The sequence below is a fragment of the Chrysochloris asiatica genome, unplaced genomic scaffold (assembly GCF_000296735.1).
Source record: "Chrysochloris asiatica unplaced genomic scaffold, ChrAsi1.0 scaffold00099, whole genome shotgun sequence".
Taxonomy (NCBI): domain Eukaryota; kingdom Metazoa; phylum Chordata; class Mammalia; order Afrosoricida; family Chrysochloridae; genus Chrysochloris; species Chrysochloris asiatica.
The window spans coordinates 6,510,321-6,533,173 of NW_006408617.1; the positions used below are offsets into that span (position 1 = coordinate 6,510,321).

General features: G+C 37.9%; 1 protein-coding gene and 1 pseudogene across 1 annotated transcript in view; one reads left to right on the forward strand and one right to left on the reverse strand.

Annotated features, from left to right (window-relative positions):
* TTC21B (tetratricopeptide repeat domain 21B) overlaps positions 1-21,841 on the reverse strand; it is a 90,016-nt gene extending 68,175 nt beyond the window's left edge. Inside the window, exons 1-8 of the mRNA XM_006867005.1 lie at positions 21,821-21,841; positions 19,032-19,161; positions 18,835-18,945; positions 14,500-14,666; positions 12,900-13,022; positions 8,812-8,969; positions 5,322-5,406; positions 1,584-1,682 (exon numbers count right to left, since the gene is read on the reverse strand). Coding sequence (XP_006867067.1) covers positions 1,584-1,682; positions 5,322-5,406; positions 8,812-8,969; positions 12,900-13,022; positions 14,500-14,666; positions 18,835-18,945; positions 19,032-19,161; positions 21,821-21,841 — 894 coding nt within the window. The remainder of the gene's footprint in view (positions 1-1,583; positions 1,683-5,321; positions 5,407-8,811; positions 8,970-12,899; positions 13,023-14,499; positions 14,667-18,834; positions 18,946-19,031; positions 19,162-21,820) is intronic.
* LOC102832008 lies at positions 3,560-3,886 on the forward strand (annotated as a pseudogene).
* Positions 21,842-22,853: the final 1,012 nt, after the last annotated feature.

Below are 22,853 nucleotides of genomic sequence, written 5' to 3' on the forward strand. Positions count from 1 at the left end.
CTTTTATAGAATAGCAAAATTTGAACGCTAATAATGTTGACATTGTTATGTGCTGTAGCGTCAGTTCTAATTCACAGTGAACTTGGACAGTGTTTCCAAGGAGCAGCTAGTGGGCTTGAATCACCAACCTGTGGTTTGCAGTCTAGTGCTTATCCTATAGTGCCACACTAGGACTCCAATAATACCATGGTACATGGTGCTACAGGAAAAGCACTTGGCTGCAAGGTCAAGTTGAACCTCAAGGTTGGCAGTTTAAACTCACCAGCCACTCCTCAGAAACCCTATACAGGGTCACTAATGGGTCAGAATTGACTTGGCAGTACTTAACATCAACACAAACATTTTTAGAACTCTTTTCAAACTGCCTGATTATTTTAAAAATTAGACATAAAAATTAAATCAAAACCCAGCACACTGTTAAAATAAATACATAGCTTTTGAATGTAACAACTTTTAAAAATAAAATATTTATATATTTGAATCTTTATAAGCTTATTTAAAGAACTAGCAATCAAAGGAATGTGTTTGGCAATAAGGGAAATAAAAAAGATAAATACTTTCCCTACTTCAAAATATTTTTAATTGCATGTATTTTTTCTACATTCTACATAATCTAACAATCTTTATTATTAAAACAGAATTTTCAGTTTTTTCATGTCATTTAATAAATAATATTGTGGCACTGTGGGTTAATGCGCTGGACTGCAAAGTTGGTTTGAAGCGTAATGTCAGCAGTTCAAGCTCACCAGCCACTCCTAGGAAACCCCACACAAGGTTGTTATGGTTCAGACCGACTGGATGGCACTTAACAACAACATTCTAGATTTCTTGTAATTTCATGTTTGCTAGTTACTTTAATTTTTCCTTAATTTTTTGTTAGTTTAACTTTTTAATCCATTTATTTTCTTATTAATTTTGAGTTTTAACTGTATTTTTCTATTCCATTTCTGGGAACCTTGTATTGGGTTGTAATACAACACTGGTTTACAATAAAAATTCATTTACTATTATATAAAATTAAGATACCAATAATTTCCCCCACCAAAACAGTCTATTACCTACCCACCTTCTTTTAAAAAACAAAGCAACAGGCAATTCTAGAACTATATTTTATGTTGATTGAAATAAACCATTCCTATTTCCTTTGCCTGGAATGTACTTTCAAATCTTTTAAGACTTAACAAGAATCACTTCCTCCAAGAAGCTTCCAAGTTAGCCTCTCATTGTTGGAAACCATCTCTCCTCTGAATTGCCATTCTTAAAAACTATCACTTATTTATACACACATTATATTTTTATTATAGGCCATACAGTCTTTCTGCCCTGACTTTTTTGACTTATTTTATATCCTTTGGTAGCGTAAGGGATTACAAATTGGCCTGCTAACCTCAGGGTAAGCAGTTCAAAACTACTAGCCGTTCTATGGGAGAAAGATAAGGCTTTCTGCTCTTATAAAGATTTACAGCCTCAGAAACCCCATATAGGGTCACTGTGAGTCAGAAATGACTCAGGGGCACACAACCACCACCACCATCACTACAGATGTATTCTATATAGCTCTTGAACATAGTAAGCACTCTTACAGTTCTGCTGAAGGCTATCGTGATCTTATAAAAAAGTTGAGCATTCTGTGGTTCCATGGCCTCCAGTGTACTTCCTAAGTTTTCCAGTTTGGAGATGGCCTAAAACAAACACAATCAATATAACTTTTAATGTACTAAGAAAAAAACAACACAATACATAAACACACTAATAAAATATATAATCATATGGGTAGACATTACTTACTATTATTTCTATGTAAAAAGGTCTTTGTTTTTACAGAACTCCTTTCTTCCAATGAAATCTTATACGCTCCTCATCCAGAGCAAAGAAGAATGAAGAAAATCAAAGATGCATGGAAAGTAGTCCAAAGGACTAATGGACCATAAGAACCTCAACTTCCATCTGAGTCCAGGAGAACTAGATGGTGCTCAGCTACCACTGCTGAGTGTTCTGAAAGGGGTCACACGAGAGGGCCCTACATAAAGTAAAAGGAAAACGTGGAATAAAACTCAAAAGACCAGGTTTACTGATCTGACAAGATACTGGTGGAAACTGCAGCCCTTAATCATTCTTCAGAACTGGAACTGAACTCACCTCCACGGCACAGCTTACAGCAGAACAGTCCTATAGGGTTAACACTAACCCAAAACCAAACCCAAAAGGCAGCATTTGCTCTGGGATAAAGCTCAGAAGGCAGGAATGGATAGGAAAGGACAAATGAAAATCATAAACACAGGAAGGAAATGCGAAGACTGCAGTTACATTCAATGCAATCAATGTCATGAAACTAAATGTGTATGAACTGTTGAGAGGACAACCAGTTTGCTCTGTAAATTTCCACTCAAATCACAATAAAAAACAAAACAAAGAAATCTTATATTCTAAAGATACACTACATGTTCTTTTGAGAAGCTCAATATAATATGTAAATAATTCTTATGTTTTAGAATGTTTCTTTAGTATTTGTTATTGAACAGAAACTTTTGAAGGGTAAAGATAATCATAATATTCAATTAACTGTGCAAGTCAAACTTCTCCTCCAATAATAAATTCATAACACATATGAGATATGAATAACACAGATTATGAAAATTAATATTATATGAGATTAGCTCTCTGACAAACTATAACCTGGTTTATAGTTCACAATAATATTTGTGAGAATAGAAAAACAATCTTAGTAGGGACCAATCTTCAGTAAAATTTAATGTCTGAAAATTTTTCTGAAGCTTTGCCTCTACTGAGTTTCTTCTATATTTAATGGAGTTCTAATTGTTAAGTGCTGTCGAGTTGGTTCTGACTCATAGCAACCCTGTATAGGGTTTCCAAGGAGCAGCTGGCGGGTTTTAACTGCCAACCTGTGGCTCGCAGGCCAGTGTTAATCCTACAGCGTCGCACTAGGAATCCAGAATACTACTTGTTGTTGTTGTTAAGTATCAAGTCGGTTACAATCCATAGTGAACTGGTACAGGGTTTCAGAGGAACAGCTGGTAAGCTTGAACCGTTGACCTTGTGGTTCAAACAGACTTTGCAGTCCTGCGTATTAAATCACAGCACCACACCAGGATTCCAGAGTACTAATTGTTGTTAAGTGCCATCGAGTCGATTCCCACCCATTGGAACCTTGTATAGGGTTTCCAAGGAGCAGCTGGTGAGCTTGAACCACCGATCTTGCTGTTCAAACTACTTTGCTGTCTGACACATTAGCCCACAGCACCATACCAGAACTCCAGATTACTAATTAGCCACTATCAAATTAACTGGAGGAGTGCTGTGTCTCTGTAGAATAAGCACTGGACTTCTAATCAAAAGGTCAGTAGTTCAAACCTACTAGCCACTCCTCAAAAACTCTACTTAGGGTTGCTGTAACTCAGAACTGATTCCAAGGCACTTAACAATGACAGCATGAAGTTAATGGGGCAGGATTAGGGGCAGGGTTCAATTTTCAGGATTAGGTTGCATTTTGAAATATAAAAGTGAGCAGATCTCTCTCTCTCGGGTCCTCGCTTCCAAGATGACAAAGAAAAGGAGGAACAATGGTCGTGCCAAAAAGGGCCGCAGTTGCATGAACTGCGCCCGCTGCGTGCCCAAAGACAAGGCCATTAAGAAGTTCATAATTCGAACCATAGTAGAGGCTGGAGCCGTCAGGGCTATTTCTGAAGCGAGTGTCTTCGATGCATACGTGCTTCTTCCCCAGCTGTACGTGAAACCGCATCATTGTGTGATCTGCACCATTCACAGGAAGGTGGTCAGGAACCTTCGTTCTCGTGAAACTCGGATGGACGGAACACCCCCACCCCGATTTAGTGCTGCCCCACGACCGCCACCAAAGCCCATGTAAAGAATTGAGCCCTTAAAAGGTTGCCATAAAACTAGCTTCCAACAAAAAAAAATAAAAATTACACTTTGTGGCATGATAAAAAAAAAAAAAAAAAAGTGAGCAGAGATCTACGGGCCCTCAGTACCATGAAGGAAGAAGGGTTGGGAGTGGAGCACATCCTTTGGGCCTAGGGTCCCTGTGTAAGAATATTCTAGACCCAGGATTAAACTGATGCCAAGACAGATGGAGACGGTCAAGAAACCCCAAGCCCACAGATGTGGAAAGGAGACAAGAACCTTCCTCCAGAGCTGACACAGAAAGAAAGCATTCCCCCAGGACTAGAACTCTGAATTCAGAATTTTAGCTTCCCAACAACAAAAAGGTGGAGGGTTGGACAAAAAGAGAAAGAACCCCAGTGAGATGGATTGGCCAAGTGGCAGCACGGATGTAACTCAAGCGTGGCAACAGTAGTGAGGTTGGCCCAGCACTGGGCAGTGTTTCGTTCTGCTGTGCATATGGTCGCTATGAGTCGGTACTGACTCAATGGCCCCTAACAACAACAACAACAAACAACAAACTGTGAAACAATCAATGTATGTCTGTTAAGCCTACCTACTTGTGGAATTTGTGATCGCAGCACAAAATAACTAAGACATGCATGTCCTCATCCGTACCCAATATCACTGCTTACATTAATCATATACATACTACAGCATAGGTGTTTTATAGAGTCATCTACACAGAACGTGATTTAAGGGACACTCAAGGGTAGTTTTAATTATATATTTTGATTTTACTAGTTAATTTAAGCTTTTGTTAAGGTTTATTTCTAATAGTTGTTGTTGTTATGTGCCATCGAGTCGGTTCCGACCCATAGCGACCCTGTATAGGGTTTCCGAGGGTGTAAATCTTTACGGGAGTAGAAAGCCTCATCTTTCTCCCACGGTGCAGCTGGTAGTTTCGAACCGCTGACCTTAAGGTTCGCAGCCCGATTCGTAACCACTACGCTACCAGAGCTCGATTAAAAACTATACATTCCAAAAGAGCATTTCAAGAATCTAACATATGTGTGTGTAACTGAATATGTTTTTAATAAAGGAACTTAAAGAAAACAATATACTTTCCCTCCTGGATGCCTGAGCATTTGCTGCCATCATGAAAGACACTGTACCTAAAACAGAAATTTTGGGAAAACTTGCCAAAATGCAAAAATGACACCAGATGTCATCTTTTATTTACATTCAGATACCATTTTGGTGGTGGTAAGACTGCAAGATATGGCCTATATATAAGAAGGAAAAGAAAAAAAAAAAAAACCTCATGATGCCAATGTTAGTACTGGTAACAAGAAGGAATAAAGATTCCGCTGTGACTTGATCTGTGATGAATGTGCGGATTTTTCCCCAGACATTCAATAAGCCATAAAATCTTTTTTAAAATGTACAACACAACTTACCTTTTCTATATCTCCCTCCCTACACAAATAGTAAAGAGCCAGCATTCTTAATGCATCCACATTTTGATTATCTTGTAGCATTAACCTGTAGAAAAATATTACAGTTAGTATAAAAGAAATCTTACCTTTTTAATTTGTAGGCTTGAAAAGTTGACTTGTTGGTTTGGCTGTCATTCTATTGTCCAAATAAATGACATTAAATTGTAAAATACCATCTGCTTTATGGAAATTGTCAACCTCACTGTTTACACTGAGGAAGAACATTTTAAAAGTAAGGTCCGGACATGACTAAAGATTTCTAACTAAAGTCTGAGCCTGTCCCAAGTGACACCATCTTGTAGCTTGGCACCTCTACAAAATGTGCATTGTACCCTTAACCTAGATATAAACAGCTTCGAGGTGTGATGCAGTATAAGCACTGGATTGCTAACCACAAGATCAGCAGTTCAAACCATATTTTGTCACCTTTGCATTTTCGCAAAGAAGGTAAATGCCTGCAAAAGGTGTTCAACAAAGATCCTGCCACTTGCATTTTAGAAATCTTATCCAATCAGAAAATACCCCAAATGTATTTCCTGTAGTTTTGGCCTTGTTAACCTCTGTAATTCTCAACTCCTTAAAAAAAGCACTTTTTCAAGAGCTTCTCAACTGTGCTTCCCACCAGTGTTGCAAAATGTTTGTTGACACTAATAGAACTGTTTATCATACCAAATAGCAAAGGAATTATCACAAACTATAGGGCTAATGTCAAAAGAACTTAGCACCAACTTGAAAAGGCTTCTAATGATCAGAGATGAGAAAACTCAAACAATTGTAATAATGGAAATGACTTGAAACACTGAAGTTTAAATTCACGTTATGGAAATAAATCAATCAACCCAAACTGCTATACTGTCACCACAGAAGGATGTTTTCAGTTTTTTTAAACATAGAAAATAAAGAAAAAGACTTAATCCTACTCTTCACTTTTATGACTTGTACCACAAGGTACAATTAGAATATAGGTTATCTATCAGAGATTGATGCACAATCTGAAAAAGATGCAAGTACTTTTCTTTAGTCTTAGGTATGAGGCCCTGCCCAAGTAATACTTTGAGTACACTTTGTCTCATAGAACTTAAAGATTTATGAAGCAATAACTTAATTCACTAAAAAAATGCATGATATATAGACAATTTTTTCATCTTTTACGAATGTCAAAAGAGTTTGAGCTATATGTGAAAATACCTCTGTCACAATGAATGGCAATTCAGCTAAGTTTGATTGAAAAAAACTAATTTTACTGGAATTTTAAAGCTAGAACCTGATGTTGCCCTTCTTTCTTTGTTCTATTGTATGGAGTCCTGGTGTGGTGCTGTGGGCTAATGTGTCAGACTGCAAAGTCGGTTGAGCTGCAAGGTCAGTAGTTCAAGCTCACCAGCTGCTCCTTGGAAACCCTATACAGGGTCGCTGTGGGTCAGAATCGACTTGGCGGTACTAATAACAACAACAACCACAAGGTAACCAAGCAGTAGATGAGAATTTTTCTCTATAGAAGTATTTCAGATCAGAAATGAAGAACAGACTTCAAATATAATGACATTGTAATTAATCTGTCATCTAGGAATTGAACATGAATGGCTGCTAAAATGGCACAGATAAAAACAAGCAGGCATTATGGGCCTCTGGTCAAAGATCACACCATTCCTCATAAAATGAAGGAGATTTTCTATGTAATTTATGCTTAGTTTGTATCTTGGAAAGATCCTGACTGATTTTTATATGATTTAAAAGCTTACTCTTATTGCTTAGCTAATATTTTCCTGTAATTTTAGATATTATTTAAATTCATTTATTAGTTAAAAAGTATCTATTTGTGAATCCTAACAGATTTATTCTCAGTCTCATGGCTTTACATGGCGTCTGTGTACCAGCATCTCTCAAGTAAATATTTATCCCAGCTCAGATCTCTCTGCAGAACTGACTGGCCACTCAGAAGTACATCTCTATCTTGATTTCTAGTAGGCATCTCAAACTCAGTATGTCCAAACCAAATTCCTGACCTGCCTTCCAAAACCTCCTCATTGCACAGTCTCTCCATTCAGTTAAAGTCAACCCCATACTTCTTAAACAGTGAAATGTTTAAAAGCAGACTGGGCCTGTGTGCTCTGGATTTAAATTCTAACTCCATCATAACAAAATGACTTAACCTCTTACACAGATAAACTACTTAACCTCTCTGTGCCTTTGTCTATTCATCTGTAAAATGGAGATACTAATAATACCCCTTAGGATTCTCAGTGGGATAAAACAGAACTTTCTAGGTGCCTTGTAGAACCCTAGTGGCTGCTAACATAAAGGTTAGGAATTTGAAACCATCAGCCGCTCCTCAAAAGAAAGACATGATAATATTAATATGCTTCTATAAAGATTTACTCTTAAAAACCCTGTGGGGCACCTCTAGTCTCTCTCCTAGGGTCGTGACAAGTTGGAATGGACTTGACAGCACTGGAAAAGGCACGTGCCTGGCACTGTACTAAGCACTTTACAATACTTCATGATGATTATTGTTGGACCAGAATTGTTGGTGTTCTAGTTGTTTAAGCCAAAAACTTTGGAACTGCCCTCTTTTTTCTCTCATCCATCTCATCAAAACATACCCAGATTTCACCATCCTGATGCCTGCCACTAACATTCCTCATTTAGATTACTACCACAGCTTGCAAAATCATCTCCCTGTTTCTGCCATTATCCCCTTCCACTTAGCCTGTTCTCAACTCATAGCAGAGTAAAGCTTTTAAAAAATATGCCATGCTACTTCTCTGCTCAGAATGGCTTCCCACTTCAAAAGAAAACCCAAAATCCTTACATTGGCTGACCAGAGTACTCATAACCTGGCATCATCTCTCCCTCCCACCCTTCTCCCTGACCTCACTGTTCACTCATGCCTCTCTTTACTTCTCTCCTTTCCTTCACATGGCACATAGACTTGCCTCAACGTCTCCATACTTGCTCTGCTTCTTTCTGAAGATGTCTGCACAGCTTACTCCCTACCATCCTCAGGTTTTTGTTCCAATTTTCTCAGTGAGGCCTTCCCTAACTAGACCCCAAAACTGAACCCTTGAACTCCCTATATCTCACTGTCCTGCTTTATTTTTTTTTTCCATACTACTAACAACTTTATAAAATACTACGTGATTCACCTACTTGTGTTGCTTCTTATAATGTTCCTCTCACTTCAATATAAGATTCAAGTTAGCAGGGATATTGGTCTCTTTGCCTAAAACAGTGTCTGCCTTATAATGGGTATTTGGATATTTATGTAAATCAATCAATTCATATTGTAAAAGCAATGCCAAGTTAAGAATTATTCCTTAGTCCTATACTGCTTTGAAAAATTAAAATTTAAAACTCTTACAACAAAAAAGCACGTATAAATTTCTTTGTCAAAATTGTAACTAGTGTTTCTAAAGATACTGACATATATACATTTTTTTTTTTTCAGGTTAACCTTTGTGCTGTCTCAACTGTCTGGTCCCAATCCTGCAAGGCTAGTTGCAATTTCATTTTCTTTACAAAAGCAGGGAGGAAGCTTGGAAAGTTCACAATTATCTGGTTTATAGTCTCCAAAGCACCTGAATAATTCTGACGCATCTCAAGGCATTGTGCCTATAGAGAGAAAAAAGAAATGACATCAAAATTGTGATCACCTACACCAAGATCCTCACAACAGTCATCCCTCAGTCGGTAGAATTGCTAGTGCTTAACACCTTCTATATTTTTGTTTTTGTTTTTTTACTTTTCCATAATGAACAGTTACCACTTTTATATTATGAAAATACAAAGTAAGCTTTTATTGAAACAAAAATTGGAAACATTTTAGAAGTAAAAAATATTTTATAAAAGCAATTGCACTTAAAATTTCACTTTTAAATAACTGAGAAATATAAATACAAGATAAAATATAAGAAAATATTTTTAGAAACACTATCTAGCAAAAAAAAAATTGACTCATTTTTTTAGAATAAAATATTTTTAGGACAGTAGCAAATATCTTCTAAAACTAAAGAATTTTATACCTTTTTCTTTTTTAAAAAAACTTATATCCAGATTATAGAAGATATGATTTTAAAGAGCAAGCTCAACCTCCCTCTACCTCAACAATTTCACTTCTAGGAATTTGCCTTATGAAAATAGTAGGATTAAGATCACAAAGATGATATTTAAGATAGAATTATTATTCATTTGTAATAGAAAAAAAAAAACATAACTCAAAATGAGCATAAAGCATTAGTTAAATTATAGCATATTGACTTAATAGAATTTAAGGTGCCTATCAGGCAGTTTTTTGTTCTGTTGTGCATAGGGCAGCTATGAATTGGTTCCAAATCAATGGCACCTAACAACACTAAAAGTAGCATTGTTGTTGTTGTTGTTATGTGTTGTGGAGTCGGTTCCGACTCATAGCGACCCTGTACAGGGTTTCCGAGGCTGTAAATCTTTACAGGAACAGAAAGTCTCATCTTTCTCCCACGGAACAGCTAGTAGTTTCCAACTACTGACCATGAGATTAGCAGCCCTATTCATAACCACTACGCTATTGGGCTGCTAACCACAAGGTCAACAGTTCAAAACTACCAACTGTTCCACAGGAGAAAGATGAGGTTTTCTGCTCCTGTAAAGATTGACAGCCTTGGACATTCTGTATAGAGTCGCTATGAGTAGGAACTGACGCCATGGCACATCACCATCACCACCACTAAAAATAAGCATGTAGATTTTTACATTATTATCTATATTTATTGTCATGAAGAGATGTTATGTCTAGTTATCTCTAGAGAGGGCTATTTATTTTCTCACTCAGCTACTACTGTATTTTCTAAATGCTTTTGATTTACAATATCCATGTATAACTTTTCATAATAAAAAAATAAAACTACAAATAATCACTCATATTGTTGTTGTTGTTAAGTACTGTGGAGTTGGATTCTGACTCATAGTGACCCTGCACAGGGTTTCCGAAGCTGTAAATCTTTACAGGAGCAGAAAACCTCAACTTTCTCCCGTGGAAAGGCTGGTAGTTTCGAACTGCAGACCTTGAGGTTAGCAGCCCTATTCGTAACCACTACGAGTGTTTTTTAAAAAAAAAAAAAAATGTGCACATTTATCACACAGTAGGAGTCCTGGTAGTGTGCTATAGGATCAGCACTGGATTATTAACCACAAGGTTCAAACCCACCAGCTGCTCCTTGGAAACCTTATACGGGGTTGTAACAACAACAATGACTCAATGGTACTTAACAACAACAACAATCACAAATTAGATTTTTAAAAATTTGTTTTGGGTTATCTTTTAGGAATAAATTTAGTCCTATTATGGTGGTGGTTATGTGCCATAGAGTCAGTTCCAGCTCATAGCGACCCTGTACAGGGTTTCCGAGGCTGTAAATCTTTATGGGAGCAGAAAGCCTCATCTTTCTCCCACGGAACAGCTGGTAGTTTCGAACTGCTAACCTTAGGGTTCACAGCCCAATTCGTAACCCCTACGCTACCAGAGTTCCTTAGTTCTATTATAGCTTGGTGAAAAATGACCATCCACTACCAGTAGATCTATGGTAAACCTGTAATCTATTCCTAAAATCAAATTAAGGTTATAGTCTCATTAGATTAAAGGAAAGTATGAGAATCACCTAAAGATGTTCACTGAGTTTGTCAAAGTAAATTATTACTATTTAAGTTTCTAAATAGTTGACAATTAATAGAAAAGAGATAAACACAGACAATGTTTTCAAATTATATTTGTCCTTAAAACATGCCTAAATAGTTGGTACTGCAAAATAGGAAAGCTACGTTATAAAATCCTGATGTGTGTCTACATCTCATGTTCTGTTTAAATTGTCATTTCCCATTTGAATTTAGAATACAAGATTGTTAGGTTGGATTGAGACTAATGGAGCCCTCCTCATGAATTGACTGAAAAATAAATGAGAATAAATACTTCATTGGAATGTTGATATCACCTGAAACAGCCCAGCCCTGGATGATTATCAGCTGGCTTTTCTCTAGAGCCGGAGATCAAGAAAAATTTCTAGAAGGGTCATGAAAAACATCTCAAAAAAAAAAAAAAGTCAAATGCCCAATTCCTATAACAGTGACATTAGGTAAAACTTGAATCCTATCAGCCTGAATGCCAGTCAGACTCATGAAATAAACTAACAGAAATTGACAGAAAGAGTGATATGGGCACACTAACAGTAGCCAAAACACTAATCCTCTCTGTTCTCATTTACAGTTGTCTCAAATCAGTACTTAGCTAATACACAAGTTTTGTTTTATTTTTTAACATAACATTTTAATTTCTTCTTGGGTATCAAAAATACCACCTCCAAAAAAAGAAAAAAATTGAAGGCATTCAGAAGGCAGCAAAAAAAGGATTCTAAAAAGGGTTTGGATTAAATATTTCCACCCATCAATGATTTTTTAATGACCGTCAATTAATTGATCCTCTCGTATAAAGTAAGCCAGATCATGTTATTTCTTTGCTCAGAATTTAACAGCGGCTCCCCATCTCATTAAAATAAGTCAAAGGCTTTACAGAATCCACCCAGTCTCTCACTTCCCCATACCCACCTGCTGCTTCTTTCTAACTTCCAATCCACTCAGGTCTGCATTCCTTCCACCTTAGCCTCCTGGCCTTCTTGCTTAACCCTTGAACAGGTCTTAAGGCACTCGTCCTTATTATTTCTTCTGTCTGCAGTGGTTTCCCCAGATGTCCACATCTCCTATGCCTTTGCTCAAATGTCACTTTTTCTGTGCACCTCATTAAAAATTCCAAGTTGATACTTAGCGCTTCCCCCACCCCCTTCTGGCTTTACTTTTCCATTGCACTTATCACCTTCGAATATGTAACATACAGTAGGCCCTTGAACAACATGGGTTTGGGTTTGCATTGAGGGAGGAGGGCACTTATAAACGGATTTTTTTCCCTGTTGCTATGGCTATGAGTTTAAGTGCTGCAGGTATTTGCTTAAAATGCCGTAATCTCTGCATGAGTAGTTCACCTCTCCAGGAGTCTTAAACAGACACTTGAAACACTTGAGCTCACCGCAGTAGTGTAGTTCAAACCTGTGATGTTCAAGGGTCAGCTGTAAATTATACATGATTGCCAACTGAGTAGGAACTTGGCACCCTTAACTCATGTGTTGTTCAAGATTCAAATGTACTTATTTTATTTATTATCTATCTCTACCCACTCCATAAAAACAGAAGGCTTTGTTTTGTTTAGGGTATTCCTAGTGCCTAGAGTGATGCAAGACATATGTAAAGCACACAATAAATGTTTTCTGAGGAGAGAGTGAATTGACCAACAAAATAAATAAACAAATAAATAAAACTCAATCAGGACTGCGAGCTATTATGGTATAAATTTCTCTAGTTTATTATTCTTTATATCTTACACAAATGCAAGTCCCTCAGTTGAGAGATGACAATAGTACCATGAAAATAATTATCTTCTCTGAGCCACTTTAATTGTGTTGGGTGTCAGCTATATTATGAATACATTTCTAACATGATTTATTTACCTTAACTCCAACTTACCTTACCCAGGAGAGCAAAAATATCATTTCCATGTTGTAATCCCTCTTCAAAATACCGTAATGCTTTTTTAGCATAAGGTTCTTTTCCTCTTGTAATATCAAGCCATGCTCTTAAAACCTGTCCCTATGAAATAACAATTTCTAGTCACAGTTCTACTTGTTAAATGAAGAAAAAAAAAGTTGGTAAAGGAAGTTAATTAACCTAATGCCATTCTTTTATAATTAATAACAAAATGTGCTCTGTTAAATTTTGAACAACAAAATTCTGCACAGTGAAACAGTTTTTAATCCTTAACAGTACTGGATACTACATTATGAATTTCAGGTTTAAAGACAATTTCTTTGCTCAGCGCTTATTGAGAAGCAAGTCACACATTCTATTAGTGCTAAAACTGATACTAAGTCAATAAATGAGTAATACATAAATGAGTATTAAGAATCAAATTAAATATAAACATCTGTGCCTAGCAGTCAAGTTCCTTCAATTGGTCCCGACCCATCTTCTCCAATTCTCTTCATCTCTATATCCTGGTCTCCAGTCAAATTTGAGGTTCTTACCTTAAAACCAACATGTTTCCTATTTTCCTCATTTCTATCTAGTATTTCCCACTTTAAGACTATCTATTTCTCTTCTCCATAATCTCTGACTACCAAAATATTATTCACCTTTCAGATTTTCCCTCAATACTACTTTCTTCAAGACATTCTTTCTCATCTTCCTAACACTTATATATGTGATCTCTCCTTAAGTACTAAAAATAGCACAAAGAGAGCAATAACTGTTATTTTCTCAAGCATTTTAATTACAGCGCTCTCATATCATTCGTAATTTTTCATTACAATAACAGATATGCATACGCTGTGCTGCTACTTGACTATTTATGAAATGAGAATTTACATATTCCCTAAAAACCCACTGCCATTGAGTCGATTCTGACTCACAGCTATTCTACGTAAAGTTTCCAAAACTGTAAACCTTTAAGGGAGCGGACAACCTCATCCTTCTCCATTGCAGTGGATGGTGGGTTTGAGCCGCTGACCACAGTGCCCCCAGGGATCCTTTCTATAGTCCCTATCTTTGTATCCTCATCAGTACAAATAACAGAGCCTTGTAAAGAAAGCTATTCAATAAGGAGAGATGGAAGGAAAAGAGAAAGGAAGGGAAGAATCATATGAGGGAGGGATCCTTTTCAGAGTTAACAAATAGTTTAAAATAAACAGCCTACCAAAGACCAAAAACAAAACCCACTGCTATCAACTTCATATTATTAAAAAATCTTATTTTTAATAATTTTCAATATTGTTGTTGTTGCTAAGTGTTATCATGTCATAGCGACCCTGTCTAGGCCTTCTGAGGAACAGCTGGTGGGTTTGAACTGCTGACCTTCTGGTTCAAGCCAACCTTGGGTTCAGTGCATTATCCTGCAGCACCACACCAGGACTCCATTTTCAATGTAATGAAATATCAAAATGAAGCTTCCATTTAGAAAGTGTAAATAGATTGAGTAATAACAAAAAATTTAAGTAGCAGATACTAGTGAGCATATAAATAATATAGGCTTCTTTTCGTGTTATGATTTCAAATTAAGAAAACCAGTTACCTCTTTATCACCACTTGACATTTTGATCATTCTGTCAATATATTCTCTAGCTTTCTCGTGACGACCAATGTGCCACAGAAACAGACCTGCATGATACAAAGCCTTCTGTCCAGCTCCTCTGCGCTGCTCCTTCACTCTGGCATCAGATTCCAGAATAGCTTCTCTATCTTGGAGGAGAAAAAAGCATCAAAGAAAAATTAAATTCTAGACCAATGCTTACAAAAGGTCGGATGATTATCAGGGCAGAGAATTTTGTTCTTCTCTCCACAGCAGCATTAAGAGAAATGAAATACAAACCATATACGTAATTTTGAAATTTCTAATAGTTACATTCCAAAAAGGAAAAAGAAACAGGCATAATTAATTTTAATATTTTAAGCAATACACTTCCGACAATCAGTTCAGTGGTTCAAACCCACCATCTGCTCTTTGGAACCCCTATACAGGGTCACTATAAATGGGAACCAACTTGCTGGCATTTAACAACAACAAAATATCCGATTTTTTATCATTTTAATACATAGTTAAAATATGAATGAAGTAACTTTCATTTTTCCCTTGCTAACTCTTTGAAATCTGGTATGTATGGTACACTTACAGCCCATCTCAATTCCTATGCTATATTGTCATCACAAATACTGGACCTGTACTTGTTGTTGTTGTTAAGTGCCATCAAGTTGGTTCCAACCCAAACCCTATATAGGGTTTCCAAAGGTGCTCTGGTAGCGTAGTGGTTACGAATTGGGCTGCGAACCTTAAGGTCAGCGGTTCGAAACTACCAGCCGCTCCGCGGGAGAAAGATGAGGCTTTCTACTCCCGTAAAGATTTACACCCTCGGAAACCCTGTTCAGGGTCGTTATGGGTCGGAACCGACTCGATGGCACTTAACAACAACAACAACAAGAAGTGGTTGGTGGGTTTGAAGTGCTGACCTTGCAGTTCAAACAGACCTTGTGATCAAGTGCTTATTCTACAGCGTGACACCTTGATTTAATAAAATTTACAATTGAAACAGAGATTCACATATTCAAGTTGCTCCAAAAATAACTAAATCAAGCACCAACTTTAAAGATAAGTGCAAATGAAATAAAATTTCAAATTCATCAAACTATCCAAATTTCAAGTGCTCAGCAGTCACATGTAGTTTACCGCCACTGTGAAAGACAGTTCTATATTTTACGCCTTTCCCTAAACCTAAAGACCATGTAAGGGGGTTTCAAAAACTTGGTGGAAAAATGTAATTAAAAGATAATGAATTTTTCCACGAACTTTTTGAAGACCCTTTATATATACCAATTATTTCTAGGAGCTAAAATGAGGCTGCTACAAGGAGAGTATGGAAGACTAGTACTCAAATTACACAACTTGCAAATCCAATTCTAAAATGTGCAAATATGCCAGGTTTTATACACACGTGAAAAGGTAGTATCATTACTGTTTACCTAGGTAGATCAAAACGGACTGCTCAGTTGATCTTTTAAAATAGATGGCCTACTTCTCAGACAACCAATCACTTCTATTAAACATTTTTTTACATCTAAGTATCCGATTAGGACACAAATGTCCAATGTTTGTCACACTAAAAAAAAAACTATCCTGAGCATTTCTGACCCTGAACTGTCCACCTTGTTAATTTCCCTAATAAACCCCGTAACTGTGAGTATGGTGTCTGAGTTCTGTGTGGCCACTGCAATGCATTATGGAACCTAGCTGAGGGCTGTGGGAGGGATGGTTGGTAACATGTTTTACAATTTAATATGCCATGAGAGGAATGGTTGGTGTTATTTTTTTTCTAGTTTATTTATGCACAATATTTCTTGTGTAATTTCTCAAACCATTATTAGATAAAAATCTAAGTATTCCAAGAGTTAGCTCACAAGGGGATGTAAAGATCTTTAAGAAGCTTAAAACACAGTACAAGAGATAAAGTGCACATATTTGTACATAATAAGTGTGTTGTTGTTATTGTTAAGTGCTATCGATTCAGTCGTGACTTACTACGGCCCTGTATAGAGTTTCCGAGGAGCAGTTGGTGTGTTTGAACTGCTGACCTTGTGATTCACAGTCCAGCGCTGTTCCTACAGCACCACACCAGGAGCTCCTAATAAATGTTGTTGTTAAGTGTCGTCAAGTCGGTTCCGACCCATAGCGACCCTGTACAGGGTTTCTGAGGAGCAGCTGGTGAGTTTTAACGGCCGACCTTGCAGTTCAAACAGCTTTGCAGTCTGGCGCATTAAACCACAGCACCACACCAGGACTCCTAACAAGTGTAATATTTCTAATAAAAGCTGGCTACTGCAGAGGACTTAAAATACTTACTGATGAAGATCAAAGAGCATAGCTTTTGCTATGGGTTGCATCTCAATGTAAAAAAAAAAAAAAACAACAAAAATCCTCACCACTGGACCAATAAACAACATCCATATAAATGGAGAAAAGATTAAGTTGCCAAAGATTTCATTTTACTCAGATCTACCATCAATACTCATGGAAGTAGCAGTTAAGAAATCAAACGACCTACTGCATTAGGCAAATATGCTGCACAAGACCTCTTTAAAGTGTTCAAGAGGAAAGATTTCAGTTTAAGGACTAAGGTGTGCCTGGTCCAAGCTATGGTATTTTCAATAACATCATATGCATGTGAAAGTTGGACAGTGAATAATGAAGACCGCAGAAGAATTGACACATATGAGTTATACTGTTGGAGGAGAATACAGAAAGCACCATAGACTGCCAAAATAACAAACCAATCTGTGTTGGAAGAAGTATAGCTGGAATTCTCCTTGGAAGCCAGGATGGTCATACTTGGTTTCTCATATTTTGGACATATTATCAGGAGGGGCCAGTGCCTGGAGAAGGATATCACACTGGGTAAAATGGAGGGTCAAAGAAAAAGAAGAAGACCCCCCAAACAAGATGGACTGGCACAGTGGCAGCAGAAATGGGCGCAAACATGGCAAGGATTGTGAGGTTGGTGCAGAACCAGGCAGTGTTTTATTCTGTTGAGCATAGGGTCGCTATGGGTTGGCACTAATTAGATGGCACTTAACAACAACAACAACAACAACTGCAAAGTAGTTTCTGTATATGCCTGTGTTTTGACTGGCCTTGAATAACAATCATTAACAGATACTCACCTTTTGGTGAACTCAAATAATTCCTAATAAAACCTGTGCCATATGATGTAAACAATATTAAAGTAGTGGCAGATATATATTCCTTGTACTTAATGAACTCACCAACTTCCTAAGCCTTGTCAGGAAAATAAGACATATACAACAAGGTTTCAAAAAGTTAGTGAAGAAATGGAATTAAAGTATAATGGAAGTTTTTCACAAACTTTTTAAAGCCTTCTCAAATGATATAAATAATATCTATGTTATTGTTGCCACCTAGCCAATCCATCTCGTTGGGGTCTTCCTCTTTTTCTCTGACCCTCCACCTTAGCAAACATGATATCCTTCTCCAGCTACTGGTCCCTCCTGACAATATGTCCGAAGTATGAGAAACAAAGTTTGGTCATCTTGGCCTCTAAGGATCACTCTGGCTGCACTTCTTCCAAAACAGATCTATTGGTTCTTTTGGCAGCCCCATGGCACTTTCAATATTCTCCTCCAACACCATAACTCAAAAGCATCAATTCTTCTACGGTCTTCCTTATTCACTGACCAGCTTTCACATGCATATGAGGTGACTGAAAATACCATGGCTTGGGTCAGGTGCACCTTAGTCTTCAAGCAGACATCTTTGCTCGTCAATACTTTAAAAAGGTCTTGTGCAGCACATTTGCCTAATGCAATATGTCATTTGATTTCTTGACTGCTGTTTCCATGAGTGTTGATAGTTAATCCAAGAAGAATTAACTCCCTGACAACTTCAATCTTTTCTCCACTGATAAGAATGTTGTTTATTAATCCAGTGGTGAGGATTTTTATTTTCTTTACATTGAGATGTAATCCATACTGAAGGCTATACTCTCTGATCTTCATCAGTAAATGTTTTAAGTCCTCTTCACTTTCAACAAGCAAGGTTGTATCATCTGCATATCGCAGGTTGTTAATGAGTCTTCCTCCAATCTTGATGCCACGTTTTTCTTCATAGAACCCAGCTTCTTGGATTATTTGCTCAGCATACAGGTTGAATAAGTACGGTGAAATAATACAAACTTGTCTCACACCTTTTTAAATTTTAAACTATTCAGTGTTCCCATGTTCTGTTCTAACAACTAGACAGCATATAATGCAGTGTGATCAGATTGAACATTATAATTTTTGAAAAAAAAAAAATGAATTGAGTAAGATAAACTATCCAATATCTTGTATTTAAATACCATACCTGGATTAGGACTCATTTTATGGGCATATATTAATGCAATTAGAGAAGAAAGTGATACATCTTGTTTATTTTTAATAGCTTCAAATTCTCGAAGAGCTTCTTGAATTTTACCTGAAAATCAGAAAGATTATGATGTGAAAGAGTTCACGATGCAAAGCAAGAAATTAATTTTTTGGTGTTTCCTAATGCACACATACCTTCCATGAGTATGCCATAGGCATGGTAAAACCTGAAGACCGGGTCACTGCCATATCTCTTAATTCCTTCACTGGCAACAATCAGCACATGATGGAAATACCTCTCTTGACAATAGTAATTAATCAAAGTCTGAAAGGAAACAAGGACTAAAAGTTTTAAAAGATTCTGAGGATCTAATAATGGTTTTTGGAATCCTAGTGTGGTGCTCCAGGACAAGCAATGGACTGCTAACCACAAGGTCGGCAGTTCAAACCCACTATACAGGGTTGCGGTGAGTCAGAAACAACTTGACAGCATTTGACAATAATAATAAATGTTTAAAAGCAGATATTAATCTAAAATCTTGAAAAATCTAAAAGTAATGTGGTGTTTCTTTAAATCAAAAGACTTTCCACTTTTTTCCTTTGCCTACCTTCCTTTTCTTAACAATTTTAGAAAATGAAAAAAGAAAAAGGGTCCCATTACTACACTATAGTTTATTATTTTAAAAAATCATCCTTTTTTTCCATTTAACAGTATTTGCTTCTATTTCTTCAATCATGCCTTTTTAATATCTATTTTGAAATAACTAATTTCATTAACAGTTTACTATTAAATATTACCTTAATTATTTTATATCTGAGTCCTGCAACAAATGATTGTCAATAGAAGAAATAATACTATTTTCCAATGGGAAAAAATTGTCTTTAATCTTCTAAAAATCTGTTTCTTAGATTTAAAATGTGGAATAACCTGCTGTCTGGGGATACTAAATTTGATTATGTGGGCCTGTTACTTAACATTTAACACTATTTAGGCTTGGTGGATAATCTAGTCAGAGACAGTCATACTTACACCATCACTATCATACATTTGAGTCACCTTACCGACCCATCAGTCACTCCACAACTACCTAGTGATTCTACAGCTAGTATGAAAAGTGTCCACACTTCTGACAGCTGTCTACACACCTCTGCTCTAGATACAATCTTTTTTTTCTGGATTAGAGCTCAGCAAATTTTTCTGTAAAGGGATTCCAACTTAACGGGCAGACCCTATATGACATAGCAGAACTGCCTAAAAGGAAAGTTTCCAAGACTGTAATACTTTACAGATGCATACTGCCATAGATTTTTGTCCTGCCGAAGGGCTGGTAAATTCCAACTACTAATTTGGTTAGCAGTTGGGCACTTAACCACGATACCACCAGGGCTCCTAGAATAAAGGGTTAGACAGTAAATATTTTAGGGTCTGGAGGCTCTCTAGTCACAACTACTCAATTCTGTTGTATAACTTGGATAACCCAAAAGCCATAGATAATATGTACATATATGGATCTGGCAAAATTCAAACAAAACTTTATTAATGAACACTGACATTGAAATTTCACAAAATTTTAGTGTCATAAAAAGATGATTCTTTTTTCCAATTACTTAAAGATGTTAAAAAGCATTCCTAGCTTATACACCCTACAAAACAGGACAAGGCCTAGATGTGGTCTATGAACCATAATCTGCCAACTCCTGTTCTGGACGTTCGTTCCATTAATTCTCAGCAGTTTCTCATCTTGAAAGCCCAACTCTGACTGTTTCCTATCCCACCCCCTTGTTACTGCTACTACTCTTCTGATTCTTAGTGAAGTTTCCCGAAAGCATGGGTGGTATTTCCATTTTTCAGACGCCATAACTCATCTCAGAAAACTCCCATCTTCCTGCAGTTCTCCATTCACTAAGGTTGCAAATGACTTTCTATTTGACCACATCTAAGGAAACCCTGTACAGGGTCGCTATGAATCGGAACTGACTCCACGGCGCATCACCACCACCACCACCACCATGGACACACTTGGAATTCCGGTGTGGCACTGTAGGTCAGTAATTGAGTCAGAATCGTCCATTTCCTTAGGCCCAAGCCCCTTAAATTTAATCTGCCACTAAGAGATTCCGATTTACAGTGACCCTCCTTTATAGGATTTCTGAGGCTAGCGTAGTGGTTATGAATCGGGCTGTGAACAGCAAGGTCAGCAGTTCGCAACTACTAGCTGCTGTGAGGAAGAAAGACGAGGCTTTTTACTCCCGTAAAGATTTACAGCCTTGGAAACCCTATTTTGGGTCGCTATGGGTCGGAACCGACTCGATGGCACTTAACAATAACAACAACAAACTTTTACCGGAGCAGAAAGTCTCGTCTTTCTCCTGCAGAGAGGCTGTTTGGTTCGAACTACAGACACAGACCTTGTGGTCTGCAGTCCAGTGCTTATCCCACCGAGTCACCGCACGCCAACCAGTCACTTGTTGTTGTTAGGTGCCATCGAGTCGGTACATGTAAACCTGTGCTTATTGGATTTTGTTTTCCTATATGCGTTCCCTGTTTCTTTCCCTATTAAATGGGAAGCGGGCACTAGTTTCCTGTTGTTGCTGTTGTTGTTAATCAGTTTTACTCATAGCGATCCTGTGCAGGGTTTTCGGAGGAGCTGCTGATGGGTTTGAACTACCAACCTTGTGGTTCGTAGTCCAGTACAGACCCTACAGCGCCATACCAGGAGCCCTTCAAAATGTCATCCCCATGTGCCATGGGTGTAGAGCGTTACAGAGAAGTCCTACACAACGAACAGCATTTCAGGAAGTAACGCGCCCACCACTACCTGGACCTCCAGACCCCACAAAAGGGACTCGCAGAGCGGACTTGGTTAGGAGAGCCCACAGAGCGGCCGGAGACGCCCACACACACCACAATACTAAAGGCCTCGCGAAAACTACCCTCTCTTCAAGCTCTGTCCCGCCGGCACCCCCAGGGCCCGCCAGCTTACCTGGAGCCCCAGCGAGTCCATGGCGGCCTCAGAACGGCCTCCCCGCAGCCCAGAATCAGAGCCCGGGCGCACGGCTCCGAGCTGAGGCCCAGACCCACCTCGAGCTCTGGGACGCGCTGTCATTGGCTGCTGGCGGGAGTGGGCGGGCCTTTGTTGCAGGGATTGCGGGCGGGGAGATCCGGAGGGAGGCCTGCAAGGGCGCCGTCGGGAGGGCAGACCCTGGGGTCGGGGTGCTATAGCACAGTGGGGATGGAAGAGGAGTTCAAACAGAATTGGACCTAGAGAGAGAATGGGCAGGCGATCTGAGGCTAAGAAATAAAGGAAATGAAAGAGGAAATAGAAGGAGGGCAAAACTGTTTCCCATCATGGACTACAAAGAAAGACACCATTTTCTGCTCGTTTGTGTTGAAAGCGATTCCCGCAATGCGGGTATGCGAAGGCTTGACCAGCGCGTGAAAAAAATCCTTGAACTTGCACGTGTAATCTTTGCAGTATGGCCACAAGGTGGCGCAGAAAAATCACAATTCCTAACAGAAATGCGAATAAGTTCTCAGGCCCATCTTTGCAAGAATTGTTGCAATCCTTTGTTGTTAGAATCCGTACTAAATTCGCCCGTTTTTACCAGTCCTGATAATGGAGGGATAAATGAGATAAGCATAGTCTTACTGGATTTTGTTTGATACTACTGATTTTAAAGAAAGTAAAATGACTCCCTGTGCAAACGTTGTTTGTATCCTTCAGGCAACTCTCAGCTGCGCACAGATTTTTTTTCAGTTGTTTAAAAATTAAATTGGAATATGATGGACTAGAGATTTCCTACTTATGCTTGAGATTTTTTAGTAGTGGAGAAATGTTGCGATTTAAGTGATTTTTTGTAGATTCTTATGCATGTATTCCAATTTCTGATCTCAGTGTTACTATATTTTAAGTTACCTTACCCGATTTTAAGGACTCAGTGAATTTTTTTTCTATGCCAGTAGATTATATACAAGTTCCCTGCTTGATAACGCAAAAAGGTTTGTGCTGGACTTCT